General features: G+C 44.0%; 1 protein-coding gene across 1 annotated transcript; it reads right to left on the bottom strand.

Moving 5' to 3' along the window:
- Window positions 1-6,451: 6,451 nt before the first annotated feature.
- Window positions 6,452-12,074, bottom strand: LOC148041829 (FT-interacting protein 7-like). Its single transcript, XM_087683009.1, has one exon. The coding sequence runs from the start codon at window positions 10,906-10,908 to the stop codon at window positions 7,699-7,701; it is 3,210 nt and encodes a 1,069-aa protein (XP_087539135.1). The 5' UTR covers window positions 10,909-12,074; the 3' UTR covers window positions 6,452-7,698.
- Window positions 12,075-12,575: the final 501 nt, after the last annotated feature.

The following is a 12,575-nucleotide window of genomic DNA, read 5'->3' as shown; positions in this document are numbered from 1 at the left end:
ATAAATCTCATTCCTTAAAAAACTAGTTAAATACTTGACGTGACTCAATGATCAAATCCTTTGAAAATTTGCATTTAGTTAATAAGCTAAAACTTATGGTGAATAGATATAATAATGAGAATCAATATTAAAATACATTATTTTTATGATCCTAAAAGTAAATACATTCATTAAATTATGAAATAAGAGCTTAGTTTGTTACAATTAAATAGTCTAGAAGTTCTCCATGGGCACTTAATACAAGTAAGAGCCCTATCGTACTTAGGGCAAGTAGTCACTCTGCTTACTAACCTATATGGTTGACCCAAGGTGAGTGGGGTTAGTGGGGCTTGCTTTCCCCTGCCATCACCCCACATACCTGAAGGAAAATGGATGTTCTAAAGAAAAGCTTACAATGCCAACAAGGTGGTAACCAATCGATTGTGTGCCTTTTTTATTCTACAACTTGATTAGTGAGCTACAATCAATCATCGGTTTTGCTTTTCTTGCCAATTTTTTTTCGTTATGCCTAGTGTGAAGTTCCTTTCCCCCACCATGCAACCATAATGTTAGTGGGGGAGGGATATTTTTCTCATAATGTTGTTGGCTTGGGTGCGATTGGGCTCTAAAACTCTCGCACATACATGGTATTGACTAGCTATTATGGATATCACGAAAATACCTACTCCTAAATATTTTCCATATATACATGTGTATCAATGCTTACAAAGACAACCACCCTTGCCACCTCTCAACCTAAGAAAGAACTATCTAAAGCTATCATCCCCTTGAGAACTCCCTTATATTAAAAGATAACCATCTCAAGCTATGATCCGCTTGATGGCACGAGAGAGAACCACTTAAGGGCATCATTCTCTTGACAATAGTACCACGACCACCAAGAAAATGCTAGGGACTATTTATAGCCCAATTACTATTTTAGAGGAATTCAAATGAGCTTCTTGTTATATTTTTACATTAGTTTGGAGAAGCAATTCAACCATTTTTTCTAATATAAATGAAGGAAAAAATTTTGCTAAGTTCATATACTTTTGAATTCGACCAATTGAACTTGAAGGCATGCATTTTTTTGGGCTTTTTTGGGCTTTTACATATTTTCCTTTTGTTCTTTTATATTATACAATTGAGCCCTTAGCTTTCACCTTGATAATCCTATCATCACATATTAGCACACCGATAGCTACCATGCAAGCAACAACAAGCTTCTTCCATAATAGTTCATAAAGCCCTAAGGTGTCAAGGCAAATATGCTTGACCTTGATAATCACTACAAGGATATGGAGATATAGCGATAGCAGTTTTTGACGCAAAATAGCGACGGTACTCAGACGAAAAAAACGCGGGTCGAAACCCGAGCACGTTATTTTGCGTGCATACACGAAAGAGAGCGAAAGGGAGAGCGAAAGAGAGAGTAAATATCTTGCATTTTAGAGAGAGAGGGAGAGAAAGAGAGAAAGAGGGAGAATGAAAGCTTCTCACCGTCGCCGTCGCCGTTCACAAAAAAGAGAAGGAAGTGTACGGAGGGTGAAGAGGAGCCACCGTCGTGAAGAGAAGCGACCAAACCCTTATTCGAGCCTTTATGGTGAGTGCATTGTTCCTTCTTGCTTTGTTTTTGTGTTTTCTCTTTCTCTTTTACTTATTTTTGTTAAAATTCTTGTGTATTGAGAGAGGGAGAGGAAATGAGAGAGAAAGAGAGTGAGAGGGAGAGGGAGAGGAAGGAAGAAGAAATGAGAGAGGGAGAGGAAGAGGGAGAGGAAGAGGGAGGGAGAGGAAGAGAGGGAAATATTAAACATAATTGGGAAAGAGAGGAGAGAGAGAGAGAGGGAGAGGAAATGAGAGAGAGAGGGAGAGGAAAGAGAGGGAAACATTAAACATAAAAGGGAAAGAGAGAAAGAGAGGGAGAGAGAGAGAGGGAGGGAGAGAAAATGAGAGAGGGAGAGGAAGAGAGAAAAAACATTAAACATAATAGAGAAAGGGAGAAAGAGAGGGAGAGAGAGGAAATGAAAGAGGAAGCGAAAGAGGGAAAAGAAGAGAGGGAGAGGAAATGAGAGAGAAAGTGAGGAAGTAAGAGAAAATGAGAGGAAGAGAGAAAAGGAAATGAGAGAGGGAGAGGAGAGAGAAAAAACATTAAACATAATAGAAAAAGAGAGAAAGAGAGGGCGAGGGTGAGGAAGGGAGAGGAAATGAGAGAAAGAGAGAAAGAGAAAAAAGGAAATGAGAGAGGGAGAGGAAGAGAGAAAAAACATTAAACATAATAGGGAAAGGGAGAAAGAGAGGGAGAGGAAGAGGGAGGGAGAGAAAATGAGAGAGGAAGAGAAAGAGGGAAAAGGAGAGAGGGAGAGGAAATGAGAGAAAGAGAGGAAGAGAGAAAAGGAAATGAGAGAGGGAGAGGAGAGAGAAAAAACATTAAACATAATACGAAAAGAGAGGGAGAAAGAGAGGATGAGAGAGGAAATGAGAGAGGGAGAGGAAGAGGGAAAAGGAAATAAGAGAATGAGAGGAGAGAGAAAAAACATTAAACATAGTAGGGAAAGAGAGAAAGAGAGGGTGAGGGTGAGGGTGAGGAAGGGAGAGGAAATGAGAGAAAGAGAGAAAGAGAAAAAAGGAAATGAGAGAGGGAGAGGAGAGAGAAAAAACATTAAACATAATAGAGAAAGAGAGAAAGAGGGAGAGGGAGGGAGAGAGAAAGAGAGAAAGAGAGAAAGAGATAGAGAGGGAGAGAAAGGAAAAAACATTAAACATAATATGGAAAGAGAGAAAGAAAAGGAGAGGAATAGGAAGGGAGAGGAAACGAGATAGGAAGAGAAAAAATTAAAACATAATAGGGAAAGAGAGAAAGAGAGGGTGAGGGTGAGGGTGAGGAAGAAAAAAACATTAAACATAATAGGGAAAGAGAGAAAGAGAGGGAGAGGAAATGAGAAAAAGAGAGGAGAGGGAAAGGAAAGAGAGGAGAGAGGAAAAAACATTAAACATAATAGGGAAAGAGAAAGAGAGTCAAAGGGTGAGAGAGGAAGAGAAAATGAGAAAGGAAGAAAAAGAGAGAAAAAGAAATGAGAGAGGGAAAGAGAAAAAACATTAAACATAATAGGAAAAGAGAGAGAGGGAGGGAGAGGAAATGAGAGATGGAGAGAGGAAAGAGAGAGAAACATTAAATATAATAGGAAAAGAGAGGAAGAGGAAAAGAAAAAACATTAAACATAATAGAGAAAGAGAGAAAAAGAGGGTGAGGATGAGGGAGGGAGAGGAAGAGAGAAAATGAAAGAAAGAATGAGAGAGAGAGAGAGAGAGAGAGGAAGGGAGAAAATATTAAACATAATAGACAAAGAGGGAGAGGGAAAGGAAGGGAGAGAGAAGGGAGAGGTTGTTTTCTTGTTTGTTGTTATAATAGTAGTAATAGTTTTTTTTTCTTTTCTTGTTTATTGTTGTTTAGTTTTCTTGTTTTTTGTTATTGTAGTAGTAGTAGTAGTAGTAGTTTTTTCTTCTTTTCTTATTTATTGTTATTGTAGTAGTAATAGTTGTTTCTTTTTCTTATTTTCTTGTTTATTATAGTGGTAGTGATAGTGGTTCAAAATAGTACTTAAAGGAGCTAGAGCAACAGTTCGACGAGGTCCATTTAAATTTCTCGAAATAGATTCCGAAAAAAAATGGACGAATTTGTGCGACACCTTTGTGTTGCTGATCCATTATGAACAAGTGCATGAACTCATTTGTTTATTAATTGTATTACAACATTGTGCATGTTACAATAGTTAAATCTCTCTTGTACGTGTTTGTAAACAGGTAATCTTCTATCCAAACCCCCGACAACCTCGATGGTGGTATATTATACATTCAGCTCCCCGAAGTGTTACCGATCCATTATGAACAAGTGCATGAACTTATTTGTTTGTTAATTGTATTACGACATGATACATGTCACAATAGTTAAATCTCTCTTATACGTGTTTATGAACAGGTAATCTATCCAAACCCCCGACAACCTCGATGGTAGTATGTTATACCTTCAGCTTCCCGAAATGCAAGAGTATATGATTAAAGCGATGTTTCGAGCATAGATGAGAACAATATGCAAATAGAGGAATCGATATTGCAAGGAATGGAGGCTACCAAAGCTTAAAGCATGCAGAGGAGCCAACATCGGGTAACAATGATGAAAATACAAGAATCCAAGAATTCTTTGAGAACGAGGTAGACTCATTCTTTTGTGGTGACATGTCTATCGACCTTCTAATTTATGCAGAGTTGTGTCAAAAGATTGATATAATACCATAGGATACTTCATACTTAAAGCATCCACTTACTCAATTCGTCGACTAATCGCTTATAAGAATACATAATATATGCATTTTAAGTAAAATCATTTTTTTAAGATTTATATTACCGTGCTTTGTATAATTTAATTTAATTATGCAAACATAATTTTTTGTCTATACAAGTGACCTTTGTGGATACTTAGATCATCAAGATGAGTGAAGAGATGAGCGATGAGAAGTTGCAAAATATCTTCACGCGCATGTCTCCAGATCAAATGGCGAGATTCAAAGACATGATAAACCAAGAGCTGTCTCGGGCATCGTCAGGCCGCTCTAATAGATCTACTTCGACGTGATCATATGCTTCAGCTTCGTGCAGACGAGATCGACACTCCAGACTTAGGCCATATGGAGGGAGTGCTTCAGGATCAGGGGAATGCTACAGAGATACAGATACAGTGAGCCCATGGTCGACTCAAGATACAGGTGTTACTCCTCGCTCTCGTGGCGATTCCAAAGTGTGGCTCAAGTGGTTGCTGTAAAGGCATGGACGCGGTGTCTCTATCTTGTCGTTCTGTTAGAGTTGTGTCACCTTCGAGATTTGTCACACCTGCGGAGACGTCTACTCCAATCACTCCGACTTTTGCTCAACCATCCGCAAGTGGCATCCCTATGGGTGCTACTCCGATACTACCCTGGTCAGTACAACAGATGTACATGAATCTCCTGGATATGCCCAAGAGCATGGTCGTAGGTGAAAAAGAACCCATCTTAAGCATACCCTAGAGGAGTATGCCTACCTTGTAGATGATAGGTCAAGAGCCATTATCATAAATGATAAAGAAAGAAGAGTAATGGCTAGTATGAGAAAGTTGTGCCAACAAGTTTTTTGATACGTCTTGAATCATTGGAAAAACATACCGGATGGGAGCAAAGACTACATAGTAACATCCTTGCATGAGAAGTTTCCACTACTAGCCACAGCAAATAGATTTTCTACAAGCTGAAAGGAGTGCATACATGCATATATGTCACATAGACGATCGAATGCACGCAAGGCACTCAAAAGTAGGACTGCAAAGCTCGAGTGACTAAACGTGTACGACTAACATCGACTAAGAGAGAAGGCTACAAATTCTCCAAGACGTTAGAGTCAGCAGCGCGAGGCGACGAGAGCACGACTAGAGGCCGAAGTAGTCCATCATCTTGGGAGTGGCAACCACAGGACATATCTGGAAGACTTTATAAGTTTTTATTTTGTTTTGCTTGGTTATTTTTTTGCAATATCCTTTGCGTTGACAATCGTGTTTTTAGCAGTTAGTATTTTGTTACCTTTGCAACATTTCATTACAAATCGCGATTCAATTGACCTTGAGACTCAATATGCAGAGAGGCACGATCTCACTGCATTAATTTACCAATTATATGGACGCAACGGCCCTGTAAGTCACTCATCTTTCTTATCCATAGTTACCATGTTTAATTAAAATGCATTATTGTATGGTGGACTAATGTATAATTTCTTTTTTTACAATGTCCGTTCAATGCTCCTTTGCGATGAGCTTTCGGATGGCGAGGATCTATAGCTCGCCCTTGGATCCTTGGAACTCACACATCCTTTTTTTTGTCACGTGATCCGTGGACATTTTCTATGTAATAGTGATATCTTGCCATGATTGTACCAATCGCTTTCATTATACGATCATGTATTTATTTCATGTATCAATATTATAATTTAAGTACTCTATCTTTAATTATACGAGCATTGTACACAATGCAAAAACTATTTTATATGACCCAAATAAAGCACATAGTGCTATATGTAGCAAAGCAGCTTGCTGCCCTACCACAAAAAAAAAAAAAATCCTATTACCGTCGCTATTAGCGTTGCAAATTTACCTATACACGTCGTTATTGGCAATCGTTATTAACATCGCAAAGCGTCGTTATCAGTGTCGTTATTTGCGTCGGTAAAATGTGACACTGATACCGACGCAAATAGTGACGCTAACAACGACGCTACTGTCGACTGTTCTATGGCATCGCCAATAACGACGCTTTTTACAACGACAGAGACAAATATCTTTATTTATATTTTCGTCACTTTTAACATCGATATAAGACGTATATCTTATAGTGAATTTCATCGAGTGAGAAGTTGTGTCTTCTCTTCCTCGTGTAGCACCACTTCGTGCTTGACAACCCTTCTATGTTGTATGTGGCGTTTAAAGAGACGAGGGGAAATGAAAAATATTATGCTTTGGCTTTTTGTCCCTGAAGATTTGTGTTTGGATATTGCCATGTGACCAAGGAATTGTAATTTTGTAATCTCATGCTAGATTGAAGAAAAACTAGGAACTATCTGGAAACACTATCGAGAAAGTGGCGTTTCAAACTATATTAGGGTGGTTACACACAATCTTAGGCGACTAGGTTATGTGCAAGTTGTCCATTGCTTTGATTACACACTAAACTACGCCCACAAATTTCACCAAAAGGGATTGTGTTGGCCCATTGGTAATGAATTTGAAGTGTGAGAGGATTGGTGGGGGTTGAATTCCTATCAAGGCTCATAGTGCTTTTTATGAAAAAAGGTACTGTCGACTTGTACATTGGGTGCGCCCAAATTTCAAGACGAGGGAGATCTCTTGCCCAAAAGTGTCCATCAACCACAAAAATCAAACCTAATGACCTTTTGATACATAAGGCAACTGACGCCTCTTTTTCCGCCTGTCTACACCATCCATAGCCCGATGTGTAACCGGCCTTAGAGCCGACTAACTTGAGGATTCCCTTTTAGACTAGACTCAAACTTAGTAGAGTGTCTTAGCGTGTGAATAAAGTGTGAACTTTTCCAAATGTATGTCCAAATTGCTTGCTTTTCTAATCCAGAAATATGTTCCCCCCTTACTAATGGTTGGAAGTAAGGAGAGATGTTGGGAGGGCCTTCTCACACCGACTATTCCGTGAACTACGACATCCTTCTAGAACCACACTGCAAATTGCCTTGATTCGCAGCCAACTCCGTTCGATGTGTCTCTCTTTCTATTGTGACCCCGTGCGGAACCAAACCCCCTCACATGAGCTTCTTTCCCAACTTCACAAACGCTATATAGCCATTGCTAACGGGGAGGTGTGAAGCCGAAAATGCCGCAGCCTGTGATGAGTTCGATTTTAGGTTTCTGACGAATGCATGGCTGTGCCACATAACCTCTGCTTAGGGAAGGAACAGAGGCGCCCCAATTTTGAGGAGAGTGCGTGCTAAGCTTACAAACAGCGGCACCACACAAACTATGTTGTGGCATGCTCGCTGCACAAGCTTTCATGCGACGAATGAATTTTCAGGCCAAGGAGGATGGCAATCATAAGCTTACACCAACAGTGGCCCACACCAGTGTTTCAGAATGTGCACCACGCATGTTCATCATCATCGCAATCTCTAGAGCTACAAGATCCTGTCAGCATACGACGGAAGACGGCGGAAGAAGTTCAAGGGCACAGGCGGATGGCGGTCTCGGAAGCGTGGGTGGCGGAGATAATAGAGCCCGAAGAGTACCGCAGCAGCCCTGAATGGCAGGATGTACAGGGATGCAGCCACTACAAGGCAGAAGCAAATGAAGATGGCCGTGGCACGCGGATCCCGCCAGCTCAAGAGGGCCTGGACCCGTTCACCTTGAGAGGCAATGTCGCCGAGGACAGTCTGGATCCTGCTTGCCAGAGCACGGAGCCGCTCGTACCGAAGCTTGATGATCTCATGAGGCTTGGAGCTAGGGATGGTGTCGAATTCTTCATCTAGGTCATCCGGTGTCACAGCATTTGCATGCGAGATGCGTGCATCCATGTGTGGAGGCGCACGCGGCCGGAAGCGATAATGCCAGGCTCCTATCAGAAACACATACAGAAACACCGTCGGTAGAATCAACTCCGGGAACCACACCAAGATCAGAAACAGCACATGAACCAGCACCGTGGTGACTGGATTCCGCCATTGACAGACATCATCTAACCATCTGGCTACCGCAAGGACCGGTGATAACACCGACATTATCCGATACCAGTTGGCCTTGGTGCGCCTGATGCTCCAGAGGCTGGAATCTGTGTCAAGCATGAAGCTAACCACCTCCTGTTTAAGGGGCGGTTCGGAGCGTGCCAATCTGACGGTCACCATCTTCATGGCAACTTGCCGCAGGTAATCCTGCTGTGCGATACCGAGTGGATAGAGGTAGTGCATTTTGGGGAGCAGGGGCTTGGTGTATGCATGCAGGACATTGAAAGTGGATGCAGTAGAGAACCTGACGGCCAGCTCCAGCTCACCCATCTTCTTGGCACCGGACGGGTGCAACACAAGCAGGGGGTAGGCATTTGTGTACACACGGAAGGCCTCAAGGGTGGAGAGCCGAATCCTGACCTTGCCAATTCGGGTATCTTTAATGCCTCCCTTATCAGGCTGCTGCTGCAATTGGGAATTATCAAACACTCCCACTGTCAGTACCGTGCATGGGTCATGCACCTCCCAGGTATACTGTTCATTCCAGCGTGGCTGGAAGCTATCCATGACAGTGCGTGTGCGTACCCACTTGTGCCCATACTTGGCCACACAGTATGCATCAGTCGACCCCCTGCCATCTCTCGTCTTCATAGGCAGCAAGCTATGCCCACCCAGGATTCCAAGCTCCAGCACTCCCAATGGCCTCTTCCACAGCTGCTTGGCAGATGGTCTGTGATCAGAACTCAGGTAGGCTGACTCGTCAATGACATGATAACCTCCATCGAAGCAGATCCTTAAATGGATCCTTCCTTTGAATCTCCCACTCTCTGTTCCACTCTTTTCCAGATCAAACCACCTGGATGAGACTTGCCTGTGGTCTAATCTCCTCTCCACTGTTATCAGACTAACCTTGGTAGCCCCAAGAACCTCATCCTTGTTTGGACTCACTCTGTCTTCTACCATGATTATGAGCTGCTCCTCGAAGGGCTCAGCTACCACAAAGAGCAGGTCTTCGTTCCAGAAAGGGCTTGTGCTTCTATTCCTGGAGACTTTAGTCCTAAAAGCCTGGAACCCTAGCTGTGCTCTGACGCAGACCTCGGGGTATCGAGTTCTCTCCGTGGGCTGCAAATCCTGTGCCTCAATCACATTCACCCGGAGGTACCAGAGCTTAGGGGAGAGGTAGACTTTCGACCGATTGTGGGCATAGCCTCCTGTGTCAGATATCCAAGCTTCGGCAAAGGCTTCATCTGCCTGGGTACCCATCCATACAGAGAGCATGAGGTCCCCCTGGACCTTCCCCTGGCCTCTGATTTCTTCCAAGCGGTACCACTGAGGGGCCAGAGGACTGTCAGGTGGAACTCTGGTCGGGATGTCCTGCAGATCAAACCACATAGCACCAAGGAAGTCATCCTTCTTGGCCACATCTTGATCCCACACTGTGATCTTCAATACAGGTCCCTGCAACACATCTTTCCCGAATGCAAACACCAAATTCCATTCAGGATTCACGCTCTTCTGAACGGTGGGTGTCTGGATGCTTCTGTTACCCAGTGTTAACCTTACATAAGGATCAGAGCTTCCAGTTACATCCTTTACGGCCAAGTTCCTGGCTTTCACCACCCTCACATAGAGATACTGCATTTTCTCGACAAGATCATAGGTGCTAAGCTTCTCACCATGGATTCCACCCAACGGCGGGTTTGTATCCTTCAATGCAAAATCTGCAGGATCTGGTTCAGGGTGAGGGTGAGGGTGGGGGTGAGGGTGGGGGTGAGGCATGTGATGATGACGGCCTCCCTCCATGCTAGGCTTCGGCTGATCCTCCTGTTTCTTCTCTTCCTTCTTAGACTTCTCGGACTCCTCTCCCTTCCCTGAATCCTTTTTCTCCACAGCTGCAGCAACTAATGGCTCCTTCTCTTCATTCTTCTTCTCCTCCTCCTTCCCGCCCTCTGCCTTTTCCTTCTTCTTCTTCTTCTTCTTGCTCTTCTCCTCTTCGGGTGGCTTCTCTTCCTCTTTCTTTTCTTCTTTGGGCTTCTCCTCGCTCTTAGGCTCTTCCTTGGGCTTCTCTTCTTCCTTGGGCTTTTCTTCCTCCTTGGGCTTCTCTTCTTCTTTAGGCTTCTCTTCTTCCTTGGGCTTCTGCTCCTCCTGCGGCTTCCCTTCTTCCTTGGGCGGGGCTGCTTCTTTGGGCTGTTCGGGGGCGGGGGCAGGGGCAGGGGCCTCATCAGGAGGCTTCTCTTCAGCTTTCGGCTCAGGCTCAGGAGGCTTAGCCGGTTCCTCATCATAGTAGTACACCTTCAATCCAAGCTCGCCCTTGATGTGGGAAAAGAGGCCTCTCTTCTCGAGGGGGTGGAAGGTAAGCTTCTCCTCCCCCTTCTTGGCGAAGCAGCCCCCTCCAATGGTGACGCGCCCCAGGAACTTCCTTCGCTTGAGGTGCTTGTCGTTGTACACATTCACCTCCAGGCACTCGTCCTCCATCTCGCTTGGCCTGCTCACCACGAACTCGAAGCTCTCGTTCCACACGGGGTTCAGCTGCTTGACTTTAGTCTGTGTCCTCAGCCTCCTGCCATCGAAGTCCACCTGTGCGTAAGGGCTTGAGGAACCCTGCCCATCCTTGGGCATCAGGTTGCGCCCCTCACACACTTCTACCACAAGTTTTCGGGTCGTCATGACTGATCAAGTTTTGCAGGCTGCTGTGGTGTCGGATCACGGAACTCCGATCATTACATGACGCAACCAGGCACGTCCACGGATTCAGTAGATACAGTGTGTATGTACAAAGCCTTGTCTTCTCTCTCTCTCTCTCAGATCTGATTTGGCACCACAGGGAGACACAGAGAGAGAGAGAGAGAGAGAGAGAGAGATGGAAGTGGAGAGTGTATGTGTGTGTATGTTTCTGTGTGCGCACCTCCGGTGCGCGAGAGATTGAGACCAAAACTAGCTTTTCGTGATATTATATTGTTATTGTTATGCCACAACACTTCGAATTGACTACCAACTTCCTTCTGCTTCTGCTCCTCCTGTTGCTGCTGTTACAATATGGCGATAATAAAATGTTATGATTACAAGAAGAGTGCGCCCCTCTTACCTGCTGTCTCCGTCCTCGCGCAAATGCGAAGATCCGGGGATCTCTTTGACTGTTTAAACGATCGTTTTTAATACTTGCAGCACTATCACCACCAATAGCAGCCATGTGATGTCAAGAAGCCAGTGAGAGAAGCGTAAATAATAAGCAAAACAAAGAAAAGGAAGCCATTCTTCTATCCTAGCGACTAAGCTGGTGTCAATCCCCCGTGTTTGTAATGACAAATCAAAGGTGGTCGGTCTAATATGATTAGCAAAACAGATTCATCTCTGGTTGCAACCTGTTTCATCTTGAGTACAGTGACAGCAGCTCTTAGGGGGACTGGGGGGGTGAAATAGTTGCAGCACGTCCTGGTGCGAATAATGAGCTTCAGCTCATCTCGACGAAGAAGCTCATTCTCATGAACTCCCGAGCCTCTACCTATCCACTCCTCTCGTTCTCTTCCGTCTGTTAGGTGCATTGCCTGCCTTACCCGGATGAAACGCCATCCCTCGTTCCTTTGACAGTTCTGTAGCTTCGAACATGTTCTTCCCACCTTGAACCTTCTCTGTTCTTTCTCCTAGGCACTATACTACTACAGTAGGCTTATACTATTGTGTGTCACCAACACCATCGTCACAGAGGCTACAGTACCATCGCCCACGCTCTTCTGACAAAAGCTCTCCCCGCTGCACCGCCTCGTCCTTGACGAGGCTGCCCGGGCCTCGAAAGCTCACTTCCATCAGAAAGAAGGTCAGTGCTGTTCTCTCGAGACTTGTACAAAATGCTAATATTGATCCAAATGTGAAAAGCAGCTTGTTATAGGTTGTGTAAGAACCAATTAACAATGCACTTAAATACTGTTTGTTGTAATACGGAAAGTAGCTCCTTGTAAAAGAAATTACTAATAATAACATAATAATAATAAGTGATAATAATAATAATAATAAGAACAGGCCGTCCGGAAAGCTTTAAAGGTTAGAAACGAGCTTGGGACCTGTAGGCGGTGGGCCACGGGCAGTGCCAACTCCAGCCCTACATCTCCGTACATTTGGAGTTGGCAGCGCATTTAGACAATGATGTAAGGATTACCACATCGTCAAGAGTCAAGACAACACACTGAACAGTCGTGCTCATTTTAAAATTAAAATCCATATCACTGCTGTTCGTAAATTGATTGATAAGAATTAACGACAGCTCGGAGTCCGGACCCTCCTTCCAAGTTCCTTTGGCTATTAGTCTGCCGCCATGCTGCATGCAAGTTGCAACTAAG

The sequence above is a fragment of the Lygodium microphyllum genome, chromosome 1, assembly GCF_053477565.2.
Source record: "Lygodium microphyllum isolate KBCC chromosome 1, Lygodium_microphyllum_v1.1.10, whole genome shotgun sequence".
Lineage (NCBI taxonomy): Eukaryota > Viridiplantae > Streptophyta > Polypodiopsida > Schizaeales > Lygodiaceae > Lygodium > Lygodium microphyllum.
The sequence above is the reverse complement of the archived record's forward strand: the minus strand, read 5'-3'. Positions and strand labels throughout refer to the sequence as shown.